This window comes from Berghia stephanieae, chromosome 8 (assembly GCF_034508935.2).
Source record: "Berghia stephanieae isolate SIO BIC M18660-M18661 chromosome 8, UCSD_Bste_1.3, whole genome shotgun sequence".
Lineage (NCBI taxonomy): Eukaryota > Metazoa > Mollusca > Gastropoda > Nudibranchia > Aeolidiidae > Berghia > Berghia stephanieae.
The window spans coordinates 24,954,858-24,981,013 of record NC_088367.1 but is presented as its reverse complement, the minus strand read 5'-3'; the positions used below and the strand labels follow the sequence as shown (position 1 = coordinate 24,981,013).

The 26,156-nt window shown below is 34.6% G+C and overlaps 3 protein-coding genes across 10 annotated transcripts in view; 2 read left to right on the top strand and 1 right to left on the bottom strand.

The window, feature by feature from the left end:
* Positions 1-613, top strand: part of LOC144978426 (uncharacterized) — a 49,290-nt gene extending 48,677 nt beyond the window's left edge. For all 8 annotated transcript variants that reach the window (XM_078924466.1, XM_078924465.1, XM_078924464.1 and 5 more), the window contains one exon: positions 1-613. This exon is cut by the window's left edge and continues 1,314 nt beyond it. The gene's annotated coding sequence lies outside the window, so the exon portion shown is untranslated.
* A 5,648-nt stretch (positions 614-6,261) lies between these two features.
* Positions 6,262-12,381, top strand: LOC144978425 (uncharacterized). Its single transcript, XM_078924457.1, has 4 exons — positions 6,262-6,522; positions 9,403-9,514; positions 11,418-11,456; positions 12,156-12,381. Exons 2-4 carry the CDS (start codon positions 9,427-9,429, stop codon positions 12,341-12,343), a joined length of 315 nt encoding a protein of 104 aa, XP_078780583.1. The 5' UTR covers positions 6,262-6,522; positions 9,403-9,426; the 3' UTR covers positions 12,344-12,381.
* A 4,453-nt stretch (positions 12,382-16,834) lies between these two features.
* The window catches only part of LOC144978424 (uncharacterized), an 87,337-nt gene continuing 78,015 nt past the window's right edge, over positions 16,835-26,156 (bottom strand). The window contains exons 15-17 of the mRNA XM_078924456.1: positions 20,892-21,019; positions 19,318-19,442; positions 16,835-17,795 (exon numbers count right to left, since the gene is read on the bottom strand). Of these exons, the coding sequence (XP_078780582.1) occupies positions 16,986-17,795; positions 19,318-19,442; positions 20,892-21,019 (1,063 nt within the window). The 3' untranslated portion in view covers positions 16,835-16,985. The remainder of the gene's footprint in view (positions 17,796-19,317; positions 19,443-20,891; positions 21,020-26,156) is intronic.

The following is a 26,156-nucleotide window of genomic DNA, read 5'->3' as shown; positions in this document are numbered from 1 at the left end:
AAGTGGCCATTAAAAGTCATTACTAATGTTTCCATTCTTTTCTCTCTGTTATTTTAATCAGTTATGATTAACATCACCAACAACACTGCAAACACGATCATTGCAGAACACAGAGTTAAACGGATTATAGAGCACCGTTGCCTCATTAACACATTTACTTCATAAATGTCTGGAATATTCGATATAACATTAATTAACAAATGCAGCTTATGAAAACAGAGAAAAGATGGTCAAACATGAAGTTATGACTTTGGGGTTTTTTTTCACCATTTGTTCATGATAATTCTTGTGACAATGCGTGAGATGTGTGGTATGTAGTCTTCAATGTTCAGATGAAGCAAGAGTGTGTAATTTTTAAAAGCTAAATGTTCAAGTGAACGTTATGCCAGAGGGCAAGTTGTGTGCGATGTCTGTCAATCTATTTATTCTTATTACTATAATTATTATCACTAGAGATCTTAACAAAATCAACAGGTGATTAATAGAAATGTTATGATGTTATGATTTTAATCCAACCAACACTCGTTGATATTTTTTTCACCCATTGCACAAAATGACATATCAAGGAATTAGAAAGAAATGCCTGATTCGAATAAATATTAACATTAGAAAATTGTACGAGTTACAGTTTATTTTTTTATGCTTTGGAACCAGTTTGTCGTCTTATTAGTGCGGGATTTTGGTCTTGTGATGGTATGACACTTGCCGTCGGACAGGTTGGTCCCTAGTTCGCGTCCTCGAAGGTTGAGTTCTCGGAAAAAGGCTATTTACTCACATTTTCTCATCACACTCGTGTGTAAAATGAGTGCATGGTTATAACAGCGTTGTTTCTGTCAGAAAATTTGTATTAGCGCCAAACAGGCGTCATAATGTCTGGTTCTGCATAAGTGTTGCTGTTGACCTGGGACCTCTTGTAAAGCACTTTAAGCACAATAAATAGCCATTGCACTGTATAATACCCTCACTTATTAACTGTATTAGTTTTTGTTTTTGTTATATTCTAAGTGGGTTCTTTGTGGTTAGAGAAAAAGGAGAAATACACGAGCAGATAACTGATAGAGGAAAAATCTTATTTTTCCCCGATAAGAAGGAGAATCTAAGAATTAATTTCAAATTATTATCCACTTAATGTGCTCAACCGGAGACTTACAATACACAAGCTGAGTGCTGATACCTTAAATTTGCTAGAAGAAGGAGGATAGGAGGAGGAGGAGGTAAAGAAGAAGAAGAAGACTAAAATTTCATCGATATTTATTTGCCCCTTTACTGTTGGAATTATCATGTACTAACCCCAGATAGTACATATCTATTCTAACTACCACTTAGATCATGGTAGTTGATTTAGTTCGTATAACAGTGCTATCTTTAATCACATGCTTTTACAAGAATAAAATATATGTGATCGCCTCACCACGTATATCAGACTAAAGTGTATAATAAGATACATCTAAGACCAAGCCTTAATGAACGGTATTTTCGTGCTGTTCTGTAACAATGTGACCTGGCCCATTTAGATGATAACAATACAATGTATAGTAAAATATATGAGTCATGGAGATATATTCGATGTCTTATCGATCATTTCTTTACGTGCCACAAATTTAAATGCCACATTTCTGACCCTCTATACTTGCCAATAATATCAAATACCCTAGAAGCATGGAATCTGAAAGTAAATCAATCCAAAACAGAATATACAAAAATCAACAGAAATTTTAATGAATGGAAAAGTGTACGTAAACTAGGCAATTTGATCAACGAAAATGAAGACATCAGAAAACGAAAGCGGCTGGCCACCAAAGCATTCAACCAACTCCAAAGTTTATGGAATAGAAATAACATAATCAGTGAGAATAAACGAATACAGATTTACAAGGCATTGATTATTCCGATATTGACATATAATTTTGGAACCTGGGGCCTCACAAAAAAAGAACTTAGAAAGTCTCGATTCATACCAACGCAAACAATTACGTCGTGTAATCGGAATCTATTGCCAGAGACAATTACAAATACTGATCTCTATGAAAAAACAGGGTCCAACACCTGAGTACAATCATAAAAGAACAGCGATGAAGGCTATTTGGTCACATCTTACGTCGAGAAGATAACATCCCAGCCCAAACTGCAATGACAGAATATTTCCTTCATGGCAACAATTATGTAGGGAGACCACCAAAATCAATAGTAACTACCCTGAACCAGGACCTCTCTACATATCAGAAATTTCTGGATTCAGATGAGGCCGAATTAATCCCTGAAGAATTAAGAAATACCGCAGTGCCCTCCGTACTAAAGTCACAACAAGATCTTGACAGCCTCAAAACTCTGGCCCAGGACCGTGACCAATGGGAACAATTAACAACATGGATAGATGGAGAGAGCAGCTATTCTTATCGACCATGACTGAATCACACAATTCTCAACAAGCGTCATTCGGACTGCGAAGCTTACTACCACTACTACTACATTTACAACATGTAACTTTGGTACCAGCCTGGGTTCGAGCCTCGCTCGGCGCATAGTTGAGTCCTTGGAACAGACACTTTACTCACATTCTCTCACCGTACTCAGGTGTAAAATGAGTACCTGGCCGTCATTGTCTCTGTCAAAATAATCGCCTAACAGGCGTACGTCTCGTTCTACATGTTACGTGTTGCTGTTGGTCAGGGACTCTTTGTAAAGCACTTTGAGCACTTTAGTGGATATTGAGCTATATAATAGCTCGTTTCTTTTTTTTTTTCTTTTTTTTTTGTCGATCCGCTGCTGATCCTCACTTGTGTCAATAAAGATATGCGGTGTAGATATCAACAAAGAAAAATTTTACCACTTATTTGTTTAGCACGAACCAATATGTTTTCTCTTATGTGAAATAACAGCAAATAAAAACTGTCTAGTTTCTTTTGTAAATGACTATATATTCGCTGTTGTTACGCTTTCCAAACGCATTGGTCCTTATGGAGACCTTGTTGCAAAGTAGCTAAAGAGTGACTCTCTGTTATAGATGGGTTTGAAGTGGATGCTTTAAATATTTTTCTAATTTTTTAAATCCCAGTCTCTTTTCGGATGTCTCTCGTAGTTGTAGAAATAGTAGTAGTGGTAGTAGTATGTAGTAGTAGTAGTAGTAGTAGTAGTAGTAGTAGTAGTAGTAGTAGTAGTAGTAGTCGTTGTAGTAGTAGTAGTAATAGTAGTAGTCGTAGTAGTAGTAGTAGTAGTAGTAGTAGTAGTAGTAGTAGTAGTAGTAGTAGTAGCTGTAGTTGTAGTAGTAAAAGTAGTAGTAGTAGTAGTAGTAGTAGTAGTAGTAGTAGTAGTAGTAGTAGTAGTAGTAGTAGCAGTAGTAGTAGTAGTAATAGTAGTAGTAGTAGTAGTAGTAGTAGTAGTAGTAGTAGTAGTAGTAGTAGTAGTAGTAGTAGTAGTAGAAGAAGTAGTAATAGTAGTAGAAGTAGTAGTAGCAGCAGCAGTAGTAGTAGTAGTAGTATTAGTAGTAGTAGTAGTAGTAGTAGTAGTAGTAGTAGTAGTAGTAGTAGTAGTAAGTTGTGCCTTAACATGTTATGCGCTATATGAGGATGCATATATTCCCTCATTTTTTTTCTTGTGTCCCTCCCTCTATACTTACCCACCCCGTCGGTTATTAGCTGCTAACACCCATCGGAGGATTGATGAATACATAGGAATCAGCGTATGTCATTTCCTCAAAATGACAGGGTACTGGCATGGATTATTATGGCCTCGGTTGGTGGTCTGGACATAGTAACACATAATACAGACCGATACCGTTATGTCAATTCCATTGAAGGAAAATACTAAAGATGTTCGTTTTATCCAATAATGCTGACTTATTTGACTTAAAGACATTTCGTTTTAAAATAGTCCAAGGTGTTCGCGTCAGCTGTCTTTTCATTGGTCTGTGAAGTATCAATCTTTCTATTGTTTACGGTTCTTTCTTTTTTCAGATATTAAGGGTCAAAATATTCTTTTTGGATTTAACATTTTGGAAGCAGTTTGGGTTTCCATATGAATCAACGTAATTTGGTCGTCCTTTCTTCAAACAATTAATCCAATAAATCATTATCTTTTTTTGGGAGAGAAAAAGAAAAGAAAAAAAAAACTAAAAAAACAACGGTTTAATGACATTTATCATAAAACAAAAAATAAGATCGATATAAGAGTATCATTATTGAGAACAGCAGGAATGATATACAGTGTTTTCCACTTATAATCACTTCAATTTTACGCTCGATCCGGATATAAGCACGCTCGGGCCTCGAAACATAATTTTTACTATATGAATATACCTTTATAATCACGCTCACCCAGATAGATTCTTGCTAATATAAATACGTTCTTCTTTTCTAACCAAAATGTTTTTCAATGTTAAGATAAAGTGATCAAATGTATCTGAAAAACGGTTTTGTTATTAACCACATCGACATATTCGATCAACTGCTTTGGATGAAACAAACCTATTCTATAGATAGTATGGGCATGGCTAAGAAGCTCACAACATTGCCATCCGGAAGTATAACGGACCAACACACAAACTCTGTGTAACCATGAACTTTTATAGTCTGGAAAATACAGTTTAGTGAGAACTACTCATAAACGCGGATGACAAAAAACAATAACAAAGGCCGGAGTGTCGTCAACTTCCTTCTATCTATAGATAGTATGCGCTTGGCTAAGGAGTTCACAACATTGCCATCCGGAAGTATAATTGACTAACTCACAAAACTGTGTGTAACCATGGTCATTTATAGTCTGGTTAATAGTTTAGTGAGAATTATTCATAAACGCGGATGGCAAAAAACAAAAACAAAGATATGAGTGACGTCAGCTTCGAACTATCTATTGTTTAACACCCACGTAATGAAAGTAGGTGCGTCATAAAATCTACAGCGATAATAATAAGCAGAGTCTTTGAAGCGGTCTTGGGACGGATGATAGGGGCGGGTGGGTAGTAGTAGTAGTATTAGTAGTAGTAGTAGTAGTAGTAGTAGTAGTAGTAGTAGTAGTAGTAGTAGTAGTAGTAGTAGTAGTAGAGTAGTAGTAGTAGTAGTAGTAGTAGTAGTAGTGTAGTAGTAGTAGTAGTAGTAAGTAGTAGTAGTAGTAGTAGTAGTAGTAGTAGTAGTAGTAGTAGTAGTAGTAGTATAGTAGTAGTAGTAGTAGTAGTAGATAGTAGTAGTAGTAGTAATAGTAGTAGTAGTAGTAGTAGTAGTAGTAGTAGTAGAGTAGTAATAGTAGTAGTAGAAGTAGTAGTAGTAGTAGTAGTAGTAGTAGTAGTAGTAGTAGTAGTAGTAGTAGTAGTAGTAGTAGTAGGAGGAGGAGGAGGAGGAGGAGTGGTTGTAGTAGTGGTAGTACTAGTGGTAGGCGTAGTAGGCGTAGTAGTATATATACGGAAGCTATTGTATAGTGATGATTGCATTCACGCTGATAATTATGATAACCGTCAGATATATTTAAATCAATTAAAAAATCTGGCACATTTTCAGGGGAAACACTTCCGACTGAAATCGCCGAGCTTAATCTATAAATGTATAGACAGAACGAAGTTGACGTCACTCGGGTCTTTGTTATTGCTTTTTGCCATCCGCGTTTTTTAGTAATCCTCACTAAATTGTATTAACCAGACTATAAAAGTTTAAGGTTACACATAGTTTTGTGCGTTGGTCTGTTATACTGCCGGATGGCAATGTTGTGAACTTCTTAGCCAAGTGCTTATTATCTATACATATCTCTAAATCTAGATCCATTTTCGATACGTGGAGATATTTGCAGCTCTGACAACTGAACGCAATTGGATTCAGTAGTCTGATGTCACGCCTCCCGGCAACGGCGGTCATCTTGATTCTAAACAAAGAAAATCATTACTTTTATTCTTCTTGCTCGCTAGAACTTTTCATATGTTTGTGATCAAAATGTGTAAAAGTCAAAACATGATCAAATTTATGTTTTTTTCCCCTCTGGATACGCTTTTATGCTAGCCGGGGAAATATTTCATACGGGCGTCCGCCATTGTTCCGATAGTTTAAAGCCAGTGTTGCTAAGTTACATGCGTCATTAGGAAGGAAGTGACGTTACGACTATTGAATCCTATTATGGGTTTGATTTAACACTGCTGCAATGGACGACATATTTTGCGTTGGATTGAGACTATTTCCAGCACAACAATGAACCCCCATAATAATTTGGGTTTTCAGAGTTGTACTTAAATGACGACACGTCACTGTAAACCTTTCTTACGAAAATAAAGACGTCGTTTTAACGTCATACCACCTCGAGATCCGCGAATGGTAGACCTTAGACCAATCAGCGTAGTGGGAGGGTTGATACTGGTTAATTAGTAAGCGAAGTAAGTCAATTCTGTAACAAGGTCTACGCTTACATTTCACCAAGAACGTCCAGATATCAAGATAGTCGGTGTATAATGTCCAATGTAGATATGGAATTGTGTACGTAGGTCTAGAGTCATCAGATTTTATAGCAGCTTTAAGTAATCGCGGGATCAGATATTTCAATTTAAAGGTATGCTTATGTATTATTATTATTATTATTATTATTATTATTATTATTATATTATTATTATTATTATTATTATTATTATTATTATTATTATTATTATTATTATTATTATTATTATTATTATTATTATTAATATTATTATTATTATTATTATTATTATTATTATTATTATTATTATTATTATTAATTATTATTATTATTATTATTATTATTATTATATTATTATTATTATTATTATTATTATTATTATTATTATTATTATTATTATTATTATTATTAGTATCATCATTGTTATTATTATTATTGTTATTATTATTATTATTTATTACTATTATTATTATTATTTATTATTATTATTATTAATAATAATTATTATTATTATTATTATTATTATTATTATTATTATTATTATTATTATATTAATATTATTATTATTATTATTATTATTATTATTATTATTATTATTATTATTAGTATTATTATTATTATTTATGATTAATATTATTATTATTATTATTATTATTATTATTATTATTATTATTATCATCATCATCATCATCATAATTATCATTTATATTAATTGTGGAGAACTACAATATTTGCGGAGAAAAAAGAGTTTTTCAAACAGGCAGTCATCTATTATACTTTTAATGTATTGTGGAAATTACATAGATTATAAATAAACAAATAAATAATTTAAAAAATCAAAGATAGAAGTTTTTTTTAATTGAATGATAAAATTCTCTTTTAGAAAAACAACAAAAATTTTTTTTTAAATAACGTGGTTAACGTATACTCATGGTAATGACAAATTATTATAAAATATGATACCAATAATATTAATACCAAGGTTGTTTTTTTTTTTTTTTTTTTTGTTTTTTTTTTGTTTTGTTTTTTTTTGTGTGTGTTTTGTTTTTGTGGGGGGAGGTAGGGGGGGGGGCGACAAAGTAACTAATTTTTTATTAAAAATTGATCAAAGTTTCAAAAAATATCTAATAACTATAACAATAATAAAAATGATTTTTAAAAAGCAAAATAAAATAAATATTTTTCTTTTAAATATTCACAATGGGATTCCAACCCAGTGTATTTAGGGCTCGAATCCGACAGTTTATCACTGCGCTACGGAGCCACCTGGCTGATTAAGATATTCAATAATGTCTTTCTAAATTACTATTTTGTTTATACTGCTACTTCTATTCGTGGTTTTAAATCGGACATACGTCAACAGCGCTTGTTTTATAATTAATTATTAATAACAAAGACGTACTGATATCTTAATGCAACTGTTGTGACCTTATTTTTGCGATCGGATAATACGGCAATACAACATCGATTATGAATAATGTGGATTGCGCCTGCAATTAAGAAAGGTTTGCAAGTTACTCGTATATCGATCTGTAAAAAATAGTTTTATACTTTTTAGACTACCCAGTAAATCGGTGCTTAAAATTGAGCTTTTATATAGAGCAATATCCACTAAATGTGCTCAAAGCGCTTTACAAGGGGCCCCTGACCAACAGCAACAATTAACATGTAGGACGTGACACAAGGTCCCTTAGGTGGTATTACAATTTTTTTTTCGGACAGAGAAAACGCTGTAAACGGCTATGTACTCATTTTACACCTGAGTACGATGACAAAATGTGAGTAAAGGGTCCTTCCCATGGACCCAACTATGAGCCGCACCACGGTGGAATTCATGACTTTCCAATCCGAAAGCGAGTGTCATACCACAAGACTACATAGCCCGTACTTAATGATAAAAAATTAACATTGCACGGAATAATGTTAGTCCCCAACCCTATCTTTGTAAAAGAATAGATAATAATAATAATAATAATAATAATAATAATAATAATAATAATAATAATAATAATAATAATAATGATAATGATAATAATAATAATAATAATAATAATAATAATAATAATAATAATAATAATAATAATAATGATGATGATGATAATAATAATAATAATAATAATAATAATAATAATAATAATAATAATAATAATAATAATAATAATAATAATAAATAATAATATTAATAATTATTATTATCATTATCATTATCATTATTATTATTATTATTATTATTATTATTATTATTATTATTATTATTATATAGTAAAAGACCACGCTGTTTGAGTGGTCCATGGCTATTGACTCACATCTCACCAAGCAAATGTGTAAAATGTGTGCTTTGCTCATAACAGCAATTTCTATGTCCAAATAATAAATAAATAAATAAATAGATAAATAAATATTTTTTTATTTAAACCACCAAAAAAAAAAAAAAAAATAACAACAAAACAACAAATAACAAACTGGTAATATAGCCTTTAGAGGATAGCGTGGCTCAGTGGTATGCGCTTTGCTACGTACCAGAAAGCTACTGAGTTCAACTACATGCCGCGTTATGGAGTCTTCAGCAAGTCCCCTCGCCCTAGATCAATTGGCGACGCTGCACTGCTGCTGACGCCTAGGTTATTCCAGTCTCCACCCTGGAATAGACACAAAAGGCAACTTTTTCCTCGGGGATTATAAAGAGAATTTTAATTTTGATCTTTATTTTATTTACAAATGCAATCGGTCGTCTTATATCATGTTTGCTGTTGGCTTGGCACCACTTGTAAAACTTTTTGAATGTAAGTGTTGCTGCCCGTAGCCACTACCACATTATCTCATTCATCTGTGGTGTTTCATTCATCCTGTTTTGTTGATAAAGGGGAAACCCGAAACGTTCATTTGATCTGTTTTTGTAATTAAATTGAAGCTTACATTCGTTTTCACATTATTATTTAAAACTTTTTTGAGCAGACTTTGTGGATATTGTTCTGAATAAATAATCACGGTATTTCTATTTACCTTCTCCAACAGGCACTTGTTGACGTTCTTGCTTTTATGATGACGCCAGGAATATGGTCTGTGTTGATAGGTTGCTGTCTCTTTCATTCCGTGGCTGGGCACTTTTTGGATATACCAGGAAACGGTAAGTTTTCTTTCATTGGTTTTTACTTTTTTTTTTTTGGAGAAAGAGAATGTATTTATTTATTTATTATTATTATTATTATCATCATCATAATCATCATCATCATCATCATCATCATCATCATCATCATCATCACCATCATCATCATCATCATCATCGTCGTCGTCGTCATCATCATCATCAGCAGCTGCAGCATTATTATTATTACTCAAACATCAACTCCATCTAATATTGGAAGTCATAGGCATCTAAACTATTTTATTTTCCACAATGGATGAATTCCATTTATGGAACAATTCACCCGTTTTTATCAACTGGTGGGCAATATTGACACCTTTAAAAAATATTTATTAAGATTTTCCTTTCCTCTTTATAAAAATTATTGTGCTCAAATCATGGTCTTCTGCAAGTGACAAGTTAGGAAGCAGGCACTAGATTAATTACAAGAGATGAAGTGAGTAGGAAAGAGCCAGAAGACAATAGAGAATAAAATCTGTTAGTTCAAACCCCCATCAGCGCCGCAAAAAATGTTTATTCTCTATTGTCTTCTGGCACTTTCCTACTCACTTCATCTCTTGTTGTTAGCAACATAAGTGCCTGCTCCACTCACTTTTCTGCACTAGATTAATTCAAACTTGAGCATTGAACTAAAGCATTTATATAGAGCAATGTCCAAGTGCTCAATGCGCTTTACAAGGAGTTGCTAGCCAACACCAACACTTAACATGTAGAACGAGACATGGCGCCTGTCAGGCGATATTACATTTTTTTCCCAACAGAGGAAACACTGTTAACGGCCAGGTACTCATTTTGCACATGAGTAAGGTTAACGAATGTGAGTAAAGAGCATTTTCCAAGGACCCAACTATACGCCTCTCAGAACAGGGGGAACTCGAACTCTGAACCTGTTGGTTCGATCCGAAGTCGAGTGCCATGTTACTAGATCGCATAGTCTCTGAGTAAGATAAAAATCTGAAAAAGTTTACTCATTTAATATAAGGGAAAAATCCTCAAAACATTCTCAGAGTTTTTACCTTTTGCGACGATGTGGTCTAGTGGTATGACACTCGCTTTCTGATCGAAAGGTCCTGGGTTCGAGCCTCGCTCGGCGCATAGTTGATTCCTTGGAAAAGACTCTTTACTCACATTCTCTCACCGTACTCAGGTGTATAATGAGTACCTGGCCGTTAACAATGTTGTCACTGTCTGAAAAAATGTAATATCGCCTAACAGGCTTCATGTCTTGTTCTACATGTTAAGTGTTTCTGTTGGCTAGGGACCCCTTGTAAATCGCTTTGAGCACGTTTAGTGGATATTGCTCTATATAAATGTTCATTTGCAACTGTGATTTCGTTTGCCTTTAAGCGAAGAAAATGATGAAAGAGTAGTGTTCAGATAAACGTTCATTGTTCATGAACGGCTATGTGATCTAGTGGTATGACACTCGTCTTCAGATTAGAAGGCTCCGAGTTCGAGTCCCAATCTGAGCGGAGTATAGGAAAATGCTCTTTATTCACAGTCTCTAACCTTACACAGGTGTGCCTGGCCATCAGCAGCGTTGTCTCTGTCAGAAAAATTGTAATATCGCCTAACAAGCGTCAAGTCCCGTTCTACATGTCACGTGTTGCTGTTGGTCGAGAACCCTTTGTAAAGCGCTTTGAGCACATCTAGTGGATATTGCGCTATATAAAAGATCTAGTTTTTTTAAAGCTTTAGTCCTACATGTTAAGTGTCGCTGATGGATAGGGACTACTTGTAAAGCGCTTTCAGCACGTTTAATTTATGTTGCGCTGTATAAAAGCTAAATTTTAATAAATAATAATAATAATCAGATTAACAATTCTCATGCAAGAAACTGACATTAATAAGCTCATTTCTTTACATCTTTCATGTTCTTCTGTAGGTGAAAGGGGGAAGAGGCTGTACGACTGGTTATATAGAGGTAAGATGTTTGTGTTAAAATATAATGATACATAATTATAAAGAATTAAGAGGATTATGTCACGAGGCCAAATTAACCCAGAGTCAAATTAACTCACTCAATCCTAGAAATTTTTGCTGCTTTTCAAAATTGGAAAAAATGTATCAAAAATGAGCATGTACATAGATAGTTTTATTCAACTATCATTAGCATGTAAAAACTAAAAACATGAGATTTGATACTACGCCTATAATTTGTCTCATAAAAATGCAATAAATAGGCTTGCGGTAAAAGTATCTGAGTAAACTACGGATATATTCGGTGTTAGGGTTGAGTGAGTTAATAGTAAATTTCAATTTAAGGAAAATCAAAAGTCTGAATGGATATGGTTATGAAAAAAGAGATTTCTACATCTTCTTCCCAAAAATATCACAATGAAAATAATCCGATAAAAATTGGACTGACAAAATGGGTGCTCTGCTGGAGCTGACATGTGTGACTTTCAGGACTTGTATGAAGCCCGGCTTGTGGGCCTGTAGGTCTCTGGTTTGAATCCCGCTAGGGGAGACTCACAGTGAATTGATCCATCGAGCATAATTTACCGAAACTAATGGCATCGATTTTTAATTATTAATCTTAATATTTTTACGATACCAAACGTATTACTAATACCGTAATATCAATAATTTTATGGGTTTTTTTTTTTTCTTTCTTAATTAGATGAACCCAGTGAGAAAGTCAAACAAGAACGATTTGAATTGCTGAGGAAGATAAGGAGACTGTTACTTTACAGGGTACCCCATAGCCCAAGGCTTCACGGAATGAGTCACTTTAGTATCAGGCCATTCTACTTCAGTTTGAGACCCCGTGAAACGAGGGGGCGGCATTCCAGAATTGTCACTATCTAAAAGATAAAACTTGTTTAATAAAATTCTATTAACATTAACTATTCGGGTGTGCAACAAAATTGAATTTTTACAATACATTTGATACGGTGGAAGAAGTGTAAATTAGCGCTTTGTTTTGTTTTGTTTTTGTCTGATAAATGTCTATGCTAACAGCTTGTATTGAGTTAAGTAAAAAAAAAGATTCATTTAAGTTTTAGATTCGCTTAACCCTCTCCTTACCACCTACAGCAAAATCGTCACATTTGTTACGACACAATATACGTTATTTCTTATACAGATTAATTTTGTACATCACACAATTTTAAGAATGATCTTTGCTAAATTACTAAGAACATAATGTTGTTTTGTTGAGAGCTTATTTGAGTTTAAAAAATCAATTTTTCTGCTGGGTAAACCTGCCATTTTGGGAAAATACTGGAAATTAAGGAGAGAGTTAATAGCCATCTTTATTACAGGCCTGCCAGGTGAATCGGGTGACCTTTTATTCTGCTAGCTTTTCACAAAGTCTTGGCGCAGTAGTGCATAAAACTAACCAGGTTTTTAACCAATCAAAACATGGAATTTGTGACACACCTTCACACGTGCTCTGACAAACATAGTTTGTTGTTTATAGACAATAACGCGAATGAAATCGACCTCTCTCTCTCTCTCCAAAGAGCGTGTAGGTAACGATTGTTATGTTACCAAGAGCTCTCACTTCCCGCTTTTGGTGAAGCCACGCATCTTCCGTCTTCTACTCGTATTTTCTTCATTGTATCAGTAAGCCTAGCGCGCATGGTACACGCGGAGCACACCCACCTCGCTGTCTCGCCTGGCACGCGACAATAGCATTGCGGTTAAGAGAAGTGAGAGCTCTTGGTAACTACGTTACCCTACACACTCTTTGCTCTCTCTCTCTCTCTCGCTATGATCATTGTTATTGTTTTTATTATCCAATGGGTGCTTAGTTATCACACGATTTTCTCGATCATATTATAAACGTTTAAGTTTAAACAGAGTTTTCTGTGTTGGTACTAGATACTGTGCGCTTGGCTTGGAAACTCGCAACATGGCCATCTGGAAATATAACGGACCAACACACAAAATTATGGGTAACCTTGAACGTTTATAGTTTCATTTATAAGTGCAAATTGCTCATAAACATGGATGGCAAAAAACAATAACAAAGACCCGAGTGACGTCAACTTCGTTCTACCTATAGATAGAACGAAATTGACGTCCCTTATCTCTTTGGTATTGTTTTTAGCCAGTCATTTTTATTAGTTCTCATTAAAATGTATCAACCAAACTATAATCGGTCAAGGACATACCGTATTGTGTGGTGATGCTTACGTTATTTCCGACTGGCGGAATGTTGTGAGTAAATCGCCTGAGTGCATCGTATGAATTGATCAAATGGTAGAACAGTGGATATATTACTCAGACACCATCTATAGTAAAACATGTAGTTCGTAATGTTTACCAACCACTTCTATTGATTGCATTATTAAGACTGTCCGGGAGGCGTGGTTATATAAGTGTCTATTACACTGTATCCGACGAACGGGTATGATCTATATTACCTTGCAGTGTGCTCGATGTCATTGGTCACATTGCAAAATGTGCTCAAAATGACTCATATAGTGAAAAAGTGTTCACAGCTTTTGAAATATCTTACACCACAATTGGTCATACTGTTCAGCTCGACACATAGGTATGTTTACATTTATCATAAACAAATCAGCGTGTTTACATTTAAGAAATATCCAATCGTTTAAAGCAAAAAATATGTTGCTAACTTGACTGGACGAAAACCTGAATAGAGATCGCTCCCACTGAGCTTCTACGATCATGGGAGCGATCCATATTTAGGATTTGTCCAATCGAGTCATTGATCACATGATTTGTTTCTGAAACACGCGTCAAGCTGGACAAAATGGCCAATAGTAATGTTAAATATTTGGAAAACTGTGAACACGTTTCGCTATGTAGGTCATTTTGAGTACATTTTGGAATGTGACCAATGACCTCGAGCACTTGAACAGATAAACTAGATCATCTCCATTTTCTTTTAAATCACGTGTTAAAAACTTGTGAAAGCGGTTCAAATTTGGAGGGCCGACTGTCTGGATTTTTCGGATGAATTCACGATACGATGAAATAGGGTCTTGACAGAGTGGCTCATCATTACCATTTCTTACTACACTGTAGGTACTTCTATCTTTTTGTGAGTTGTGAAATTGATGGTTCCTCCGTGACCTCTTGATGCGATGCCTGGCAAGCTATTGACATGGATGCCTTTTTATAGGATAAGTCTCGGGTAATTACATCAACATACATTCTTGCACAAAGAAACAAGAACAAATACAAACACTCTCGCGCGCGTACACACTTTTTAAAATTATGTCCATTATCATAAATGTTATTAAAATTAATCAGAAAAAAACCCCATTTTATTGTCTTTATTTTTTACCCGAAAATTTAGAATACAAAGGGAGGGAGGGAGGGGGAGAGAGAGAGAGAGAGAGAGAGAGAGAGAGAGAGAGAGAGAGAGAGAGAGAGAGAGAGAGAGAAATAACAAACAGCCCCCAGAGACGTCAATCTATTGAAAGACCTATCGTACTGTCGGTGCACAAAGGTGATTGCTACAGTTCTTTTCTAAATATGCGTAAGTGTCAATGACACGGAATCAATCCAATCTAGAATGAAAAATAAATTCTCTGACGTAGAACAATAATTCTAAGTGTTTTATTCCGTGTTGGGTTTATTTTGCATGAAAATTCAGAGAAGTAATTAGGAAATTCAAAAATGTTGAAGAAAGAAATATATTTGTGAATAAAAAGCCACCCCCCACCCGCCTCTATCCTTCCACCCATGACAGTGTCCTTCCCGGAATTTGATACGTTAAACCGTTATTTTTTTCAGGATGCACTGTGGGTTTATTTGTTATTGTTCTATTGGGTTTTGTTTTGTTTTGTGATTTGTTGTGAATAATATGGTTAGATACATAAGGATAAAAGAGGCCGAAGAAGTGATCTCCTTGGTCCACCATGGGGATAAAAAGGCACCACCCACCAACAGCAAACAATAGACATCATCATCAACAACAACAACAAACATCAACACCATTAGCAACAACAACAATAATAACAACGACAACAACAACCTTAGACGATACCAGCATAACTAATTCAAACAACGAAACCAGGTTTAAAATTATATAATTTTCCTAACCTCACAAAACAGATTATTCATGTATGGTATTTTTTTTTTTTTAATAGCAATCAAAATTATTATATCTTCATAGTCGTTAAAAATAGCAATATTATATACATTGATCATTATGATAGATTAAGTATTTTTAAAACAAATAAAAATGTATCCTCTATTTACAATATACTGGTCTTAAGATTTATCTCAATTACAGCATAAGACAAATAAATAAACAACAAAATAAATAAATAAATAAATAACTAAATAAATAGATAGATAAATAAAATAAATATATACATAAATAAAATTATTTATTTTTAACGGAATGTTCAAAGGTTTGTATCAGATCTCTTTCTAACTTATCACAATAGAATATAAAACTGCAGTGATAGACACTGTGGCTTATCAACAAGTTATAAGTACTTAATATTTTTAGGGGTTTCACGGCGCTTGCCACACTATTATGTCATTTGTTTTATGTTTTTGTTTTTAAGACTTTTACTGTGCTTGCGACACATAATTTTGGAAAAGGAAGAAAATAGGACAGTCAAAAAAGTTATAGATTCACACGAGAAAAAGAAATGCAAAGGGGGAGGGTTCAAATCGGGAACAGAAGTAAATTCCAAGAGCACACTATCAGTGTACTTATGTAGTTTTAGGTCACCTAAAAGTCTCACCCTGACACAAGCACAAGATCCCACGAGGAGGAATCCACTCAAATGTTTACAAACCAATATATATTTAAAACAAAAAAAATGCAACTGTGCATAACAAAGAGATGATTTACAAGGAAAAAAAACATCATCTCCCTATATACACCTCCCACTATACATTTGACTCCTCCCCCCCCCCCCCCCCCCCCTCTCCTGTCAAGGCCCCTGGCCAGGACAAAACTAAGTTATTCCATTAAAAGACAAAGACGGAAAGCAACTTGGAAAACAGATACAGAAGACACAGCATGACCCCCTGCCAACCATAGGAGGTCAAAGACCCTATTAGGTCATTTCAGTGCCAGTAAAAAATAGGGAACAGAAAATCCCACCAATGTCTTTATTTTGACATTACCTAAAAGTCTCATCCCGCTACGAAGGATGCACTCATACGTTCTAATAACTATAATAGTGTATATTAGAGAGGTAACATACAAGGAAAAACATAGTATCGAAAAAAAAATAATAAAAATAGAACAATACATTTGACTGCTTCCCTCTCAACTAAGGATCCCTGTCATGACTAAGAAGAAAACTGAGCAATCTCTACAACTCTGTCTTCATATGCCTATTTCTATTATTTCTAGAATAAATGTCTTGTCCTGAAGAGGTCACATAGCAGTAGTTGCACAATTAAAATTCATTAGTTTCCATACAATTTAGACTAATACAACTAAGAAATTGTATCCTATTACTATCATTCAAAGCAAAGGCCACATTCACTCTTCACTAACTCAACTCTACAACTCTGTCTTCAAATGCCTATTCCTACTATTCCTATAATAAATGTCTTGTCCTGAAGAGGTCACACCAGAGGGTGGCTTTCCATCCAATTTGGAAGAAGCAGATATTTTTTCCAAGCCATTTTCGCCTCTACCCGACCCATTGTAAGGAGACTCGGATGATGACAGACCCTTCTTCCTGGACAAATTCAACAGTTCTTCCCTCAAACTATGAATAAGAGGCTGCGGTGAGGCTCCAGGCTGTATGCTATTTTTGATCACATCTACAAAATCTTTGCCATGACTCTCTCCACCTCTACTTGGAACAGTATGAGACTTAAGTCCTTCACTATTCACAGAATTTAAATCATTAACTTGGTCACTATTAGAGTAGAAATATTTGTTTGAATAAGTGTTCTCGACATTTTGATGTTTGTCACTCATTAATGAATTATGAGAATTGGGAATGACAGATGATGGTGGAAGCTCCTGATATGAGCTCATTCCGTAATACGGTGTATAATATTCATCAACATCACCACCATGACCTTTATGACTTCTGACCTCGGGGTCACCAAGAACAGCAGAACTGTTATATTTTACATTAATACTGTCACCATCTCTCGAACGATATTGATGTTGATCGTGTTGATAGGTGTGATTTTGTTGAGGTTGATGTTTGGCATCGATATCTTTGGTACGAAGAACGATGGGTTCTCCTGGCAGGGTTGTGTAGTAGTTGGACTGTAGACTGTTGGGAAGGCTCTCTGAAAACACAGTTGTGCCTTTGATAGGGTCTCCTTGGGGTGCCACAGTATTGAGATTGGTCTGACGAAAATAAACAAAAAAAACAAAAAAAAAAAAAAAAAAGATAAAAGAGTTGTCAATTTACCTGATATTTGATGATATTAAAATCAAAATAATTCCCGTCCCTAATTAAATTTTTAATATGAATGAAGGAAAAAAAACCCCAAAAAACTGTCAACACAAGGGCTTACTTCATGTTATTTTTGTCAAGGCTTGTAGGTGGGTAAAGTGACTTAAATGTTTTTTATATTAACTATTTATGGTTTTTCAGACCTGTGGGGTGGCAACCTACTAAATTGTCTTAAAATTCTTCACAACCTATGTCTTGACTTGACCAGTTCTGCACTCTGGAAAATTATATATTTTAAAATTTGGCCAGAAATCTTGTTCTCCAAATATAGATCGATTTAAATCTCCACTTGGGAAAATTCTCCTACCTAGGACTTTAAGGATGACTCCATAAAGTCCTAGGTTTGAGAATTTTTGCCAAGGTGAGGGTCATTTAAATCTATCGATATTTGAAGGACAAGTTTTCTGACCAAATTTTTAAATATGAGTCCTTCAATAGAATGGCAGTTAACTGGTGAATATACTTACATTCAGTGCAAAATGATAATGAAAAGAGTAAAAAGACTGAGGTGCTATCGTTAGAAAACGATTACATCATACATTTTACAGATCTGTTGGGAGTCCCAATAGCCCAATTTGTAGAGTTCTCGCTTCACATGCAAAGGGACTGAGATCGATCCCGGATGGTGAAGTCGAGTTATTTTTTGACCACCTTGCCTGCCCAGCAGTGATTTGGTAGCATCCTATCCAAAGAGTGTCAAGCAATAGCTAATTTCTGTTTCATGCTATAGAAACCAAGACAAATACCGGCTCCATGGGCCTATTGGCTCTGAAAGACTAGAACTACTTTACAAGTATGTTTGTGTCAGGCAGGAAATGTATTATCAGAAGGTAAAACAGTGGAGGAATTATAAAACAATAGGTGTTTTTATATTGGAAGAAAATTCTGTATGTAGCTTTATGCCAGATTTGTTAAATCTTACTGCGTAATATTAAATATATAAATCAGTGCTGATGGTGAGAAAAAGTGAAAATGGAGGACAATTTTAAAGGACTGCCTTTAAGCCCCATTTTTACTGTATCAACCCACACTTTTAGAGCAATTTAGATGAAAAATTATCATTGAGACTCTAGCTAACTTGTGTAAATGCACCTGTTTGTTCCATCACACATCACGTCTCAATGTCATCACAGTGTTTTGGGGGAAATGTAATCTTTTTTTTTTTTTAAAGGAGAAAATTTCTCCTCTGAATCAAAAATCGCGGAATCCCACAAATCCGAGGAAAACCATCAGCACTGAAAAACACTAATAATATAAAGAAGAAGGAAAAATATGTGACTTTGAAGAGACATCATTATCTGTGGGATGTTGATGTCGTATAAGTTGGTTGTACTTGTACTGTACATACATATGTATACAAACACACAAATATATTATATCAGTAAGTGAGATTAACTTGTACAAAATACAAACCTGAGTGTTGGGCAGTGAAATTAAAGCTGTGTCATCAGAGGCTCTATAAGGACTCCAGGAGATCAAACCAGATCTGTCATAGGCACCATGACTTCTCTCTACAAATAGTGGTGTGTGCTTTTTCTCTGTAACAGAATGACAATGGGAATTTTAAATTAAAAAAGAAAGGAAAAAAAAAGATTCTACTTTTTAAGTTATGCCCTGAGGAGAAAAAAAAAATAATCTTGAGATTACTAATGTAAAAAACTAAATGCTACAAATGTGTATTCTTGTATTTTCTTTCTTGCTTTGTCTGGCACCTTTCATACACACTTGTTAAGTTCTTTAAAGACAAATTACCACATTGCTATGTGACTGTGCTTGAAACAACGGGAATTTTTAATTTAAAAAGTAAAAAAAAAAAGATTCTACTTTTTAACTGATGCCCTGAGGAGAAAAAATAAAAAAATCAATCTTGAGGTTACTAATGTAAGAAACTAAATGCTAAAAATGTGAACTAAATGGACTTCAATTACACGTCACCATTCAAAATTATGCGCATATGCACCCAATCTACAATGCGCAGACAACCACACAAAGACAAATTATCAAATTAAGAAATTAAATAAAAATACAAGAAATCAAAGTTGACTGATTATTTTAGGATTTTTTTTTTTTCTTGTATTTTTCATTCTTGCTTTGTCTGGCACCTTTCATACACACTTGTTCAGTTCTTTAAAGACAAATTATTACATTGCTATGTGACAGTGATTGTGAGTGTCAGCAGGACTGAGTCACATCATCACTTGCCATACACACTCACACATGCATGAAATGCCCCCCCCCCCCCCCCCCCCCCCCCATCCCACCCTTATGCCCTAATTGTTAGTGTCTTATAACGTGAAAGAGGTCTATCAGACAATGGCTGTGTGTAATAAAGCTCCCTGAGTTCTAAAGTCAATGCAAGATATTTTTTAATGCTAGTACTGTCCTCACTCGGCATCCTTTTCATAGTTTTAATTACTTTATTGTAGCAAGGCATGGAGTTATAAAGTTTGTTAAATGCAAGGTGGATTTAGTAGAGTCAATTTGGGGAGAGCACAGGGACTTTAAAAGCTTTTGTTGGATCGAAGATTTCGTCGGATCCGAGGTGCACTCATTTTATGCTTACATTCTGATGTCGACCTCACCAACTGCTGTGAAAGGTTTTTGTAACCAAAAATACAAAGTAATCAACAAAACAATCTAAAAAAAAGTAATGAACAAAAATGAATATAGCAGTATTAAAAAATAAAGAACTAAATACCAAACACAGAATGTTTTGTGCTCAAAACCATTCTTCAGCCATTACAAAAAAAAAAATAAGAAAACTTAAATACATTAATAAAAGACCCAATTAATGGCAGAGAAATATTTAGCACGTCTTTTCTTTAAAATAAGATTTTTGAACGAATTTAGTTCTTTTTTGAACCTGTTATATTCATTTTTGTTAATTAATAAAACAATCCAACATCTCTAAAATTAAGAAAAATAAAATCAAATAATTGCTATTTTCCTTTAACACGTGATAAAATATCTTTAAAGAAGTTACTTACCTTCAACAGCTGGATCTTCAGCCTCTTGATCTGCCTGATCGATAGATGAATGACTCCGATGAGATTGTTGTGAACGCGGAGAGCCTTTATCCACACTGCTCTGTTGGGATGTTGGGTGGACTTTATTTCTGTGGATTAAAAAAAAAAAACCCAAAAAACAACGGTTACAAAGGTGGCTTTTAAATGTACAGTTAAAAGTGTATCAGGAAAATAAAAAATAAAAAAATAAATAACAGTTTTACTCACTTATATACAGAGCTGCCTACTTGAAATTTCAAAAAGTGGAGTTTAAAAATGAAAAAAAAAGAAGAAAACTTCACTTTAAATAGCTTTAGAAATAAACAATTTGCCATCAGTATGATCCAAAAAATAGTCTAAAATCCTGAATATAGGTTCTACGGAACTAAACTTATCTTTTCAACAAGATTTATTGAGTCAGAAAGGCGAATGTAGTTCTATAGTTGGAGCCAAAAATTTGTATTTCGACAAATTTTTTGAAGCACTAGGCAGGTCTTTATATATATGACCAATCCCCTTAATGCAGTATTATGTCGGGATGAACCAGACGATGAAGCGTGGATTTAAAGTTAAAATGATCAGCATTAGTTGTTCAGAGTCATTGGGCCCCATAGAGCCGAAGTTAAGCCTGTTTTCTAAAGCGTAAAACAGACAATAGTAATTGCTTGCTACCCTTTGGATAGGACTCTAGTCTATTGCAAAGTACTTTTCATCAGATCAAACATCAGACCCAGCAACCAAATTACAGCTGGGTGGACACAGAGAAGGGGTCAGAAAAATAATAAATCTTGACTGCACCTGGGATAAACACAAGGACATTGTATGTGTTCCATGATCTATTGAAGGAAAGCAATTCATAGATGTAACAATATCAACAATGATCACAAAAGCAGCCTTGAGTGGTCTATGGCACTTAGATTGTGATAGATAAATCCTGGGTTCAAATCCCACTGGGGGGGGGGGGGGGGGCGGCACAAAGTTCTGTCCACGGAAAAGGCCCTTTACTCTCATCTCAGGTGAAAAATGAGTTTTTAGCCATTAACAGTCCCTGTTGGAAAAACAATAAACAAAAAACAAAAAAACAACATTGTAACAGCCCAACAGCCATCGTAATGTCTCATCCTACGTGTCAGCTGTTGACTTGGTGACCTCTTGTATTGTGCTTTAAGCGCATTAAGTGGATACTTCTCTCTCTATACATAAAAAGCTCATGTTGAATTATGAAAACTATGTTACTTTCACTCTTTAATAATACCAATGATAAAGCATCATTCGTTGTTTTTTTTAAATAAATGTACAAACACTTAAAGCATGGTAGAGATAACTCCAAAAAAATTCCTGATGATGCAGTTTGTTAATCCAATAAACTGGTGAGATCTATTTCCTGTACACTAAAAAAAACAACAAAAAAACAAATACATATATATATATATATATATATATTGAATCGTGTTTGATACAAATATGGTACGAAAAGTGCTCGACATGTAGTAATGGAGCGAATTATTATTTAAAATATTTACCACAATGTTTGGGGCAGTCTACATCGATGTTTCAGGCTTAATTTGCCATCTTCAGGACTGAGTTGTTTTGTTGACTGTTGTTGTTTCTTGAAGTGGTTCCGGTTTGAAGTTAATTAAGAGGAATTTGCGCCGATGGGGACACTTTCCGTAGATCTCATTTTTCATGTTGAGTGTGGCTTCATGAGGTTGTTTGATTATGGTATATTTTTCTTCCAGGCATAAGCTACATTGTTTTGATGTTGGTGTGTATCCTGTTGCTTTAGATAAAATTTTCCATGAAATGTTGTGGTCTATTTTGTTGTCTTTTAATTTCCAAATATGTTCGCTGAGTTTTGTGGATGTTTTTTTGTTAGTGTTTCTAAATGTTGAGGTGTGGAGGTTGTATCTTGTTTTGAAATTATTTTCTGTTAGTCCTACATATTTTTCTTGCTTGTTTGTTTTAGTTTCTGTGACTGTGGCTTGGTAAATTAAACTTGATTCTAAGCATTGTTTGTTTAGCGGGCAATGTTCTTTATTTCTGCAGTTGCATTTTCTAGTGGGTGGGTTTTGTTCTTGTCGGTGGTTTATTAATATTTTTTTGTTGTGGCTTGAAATTATTTGTCATGAACAACATGAAAAATGAGATCTACGGAAAGTGTCCCCATCGGCGCAAATTCCTCTTAATTAACTTCAAACCGGAACCACTTCAAGAAACAACAACAGTCAACAAAACAACTCAGTCCTGAAGATGGCAAATTAAGCCTGAAACATCGATGTAGACTGCCCCAAACATTGTGGTAAATATTTTAAATAATAATTCGCTCCATTACTACATGTCGAGCACTTTTCGTACCATATTTGTATCAAACACGATTCAATACACAGCTCCGCACCGTTGAGCACTCTTAGACACAAAATGGATACTACGCCACAACTTAGACCTACTACTTTCCCATACTCTACAAAGAATATCCCTACCTGCAACAGAAAATCTTACATTAAATCACTAATAGCAAGAACAGAAACATTTGTCAAGAATCTACGATGGAGAACATTCTTTTTTCTGAACCCACATTTAGAAACCACCCACAAAAAAACGTACGGCTTCAACTCTACAAATTCACCCCCCCCAATACCTGAATTTAAAAAATTAGAAGACGGACTTTTAGATCTCATTCAAAGTGTGCAGTTCAAAAACAAAAATAACAACTTCCAAAACCAACTGACTAACGATGTGAAGAAAATAAACAAAGAAAAACAACTTCTGATACCAGCCGACAAATCCAACAACTATTATAAAATGACACCTGAGGAATATGATAAAATGACACACAAACAAATCAACAAAGACTATAAGAAAGACAGAACACATAGAACCGAAGAGATCACAAAAGAAGATAAGAATATAGCGAACAGACTTGACCTTAGCGATCGAATCGATATAGCACCAAGAAGAGAAGCGTTCATCACATTAAAAGATCACAAGCCTGACTTCAAAAATAATCCAAAATGTAGACTAATAAATCCATACAAATCTGAAATTGGAAAAATCAGCAAAAAGATATTAGAAAAAATAAATAAAAACGTCAAAGAAGCAACTAAATTCAACCAGTGGAAAAACACCGATGAAGTCATTGAATGGTTCAAAAATATCCAAAACAAAGAAAACTGCACCTTCATCTCTTTCGACATTTGCGATTTTTACCCCTCCATCACTCCAGACTTACTAAACAAAGCATTGGAATTCGCAGCAAAATACACCAACATCACAGAAGAGGAAAAACACATCATCAAACACACCAAGCACAGCACACTATACTACGACAACACACCGTGGACAAAGCGACACAATGATTTCGACGTAACAATGGGTTCGTTCGACGGTGCTGAAACATGCGAACTGGTCGGACTCTACATCCTGTCACAACTACAACATACACACACATACATCGGCCTCTATAGAGATGACGGACTCGCTATAACCAACAGACGACCAAGAGCGAACGAAAACATCAAAAAACAAATCTGTAAAATATTCTAAAACAACAATTTAAAAATCACGATAGAAGCAAACAAAAAAACAGTTGACTTCCTCGACATCACATTCGACATAAAATCCAATTCATTCCAACCGTTCAGAAAACCAAACAACACCATTAGCTACATTAATAAAAACAGCAACCACCCCCGTCCCGTCATTGAAAACATACCAAAAAACATTGCACTGAGGGTGAGCAAACTTTCGGAAAACAGAGAGATATTCAACGTCGCAGCCACCCCCTACAAAGAAGCACTCACAAAAAGTGGATACAACACACCATTTGTATACACAGACGCCTCCCTCTCATGTAAACCCCAACACACAAGTGAAGAACATAAAACAAGAAAACGACACATAACTTGGTTCAACCCACCTTTCGACATAAACGTCAGCACAAACATAGGACAGCAGTTCCTGAAACTAATTGTAACACATTCCAAAAAACCACAAGCTACATAAAATTATCAACAGGAATACCATAAAAATAAGTTACTCGTGTATGCGCAACATAGAACAAATAATTTCAAGCCACAACAAAAAAATATTAATAAACCACCGACAAGAACAAAACCCACCCACTAGAAAATGCAACTGCAGAAATAAAGAACATTGCCCGCTAAACAAACAATGCTTAGAATCAAGTTTAATTTACCAAGCCACAGTCACAGAAACTAAAACAAACAAGCAAGAAAAATATGTAGGACTAACAGAAAATAATTTCAAAACAAGATACAACCTCCACACCTCAACATTTAGAAACACTAACAAAAAAACATCCACAAAACTCAGCGAACATATTTGGAAATTAAAAGACAACAAAATAGACCACAACATTTCATGGAAAATTTTATCTAAAGCAACAGGATACACACCAACATCAAAACAATGTAGCTTATGCCTGGAAGAAAAATATACCATAATCAAACAACCTCATGAAGCCACACTCAACATGAAAAATGAGATCTACGGAAAGTGTCCCCATCGGCGCAAATTCCTCTTAATTAACTTCAAACCGGAACCACTTCAAGAAACAACAACAGTCAACAAAACAACTCAGTCCTGAAGATGGCAAATTAAGCCTGAAACATCGATGTAGACTGCCCCAAACATTGTGGTAAATATTTTAAATAATATATATATATATATATATATATATATATATATATATATATATATATATATATATATATATATATATAAGTATCAATCCACTATTAAGGTGACCACTGTGAAATGCACCAATTGGAGGACCAAGCATATGTCTTGTTCAAATTGATTAAACTGTTCAATCTTTGTTCAAATGAGTATAGTTTGATTCCCTACAATGATTTATGAACACAATTCTGATGCTTGATGATCACAATGGTATATAGAAAATTACTCGGTCCCCCTAATGTTTTACTAAGTGTTTCTGTAGCTTTAAGGAGACATTTGGTAAAAACATGTTTTTAGGGAGACCACATTAAAAAACCCTTTTAGGGAGCCCAGTATATGTTTATATATGTGTATACCTAAGAGTGCATTTTCAAGTGAGCTACCACCAAATTGTCTAAAATAAAGTAAGTCCTTAAGATTAAGAGCTTCATGGCCATAGTGTCGAAGCTTATCCCAGTGTGCGTAGAGTGAAGTGGCCGAGCAACGCATTTACTAACTCCTGGGAAGGTCCATCCCTCAGAAGGGGCGCTCAGGGAAATAACCTGGGAC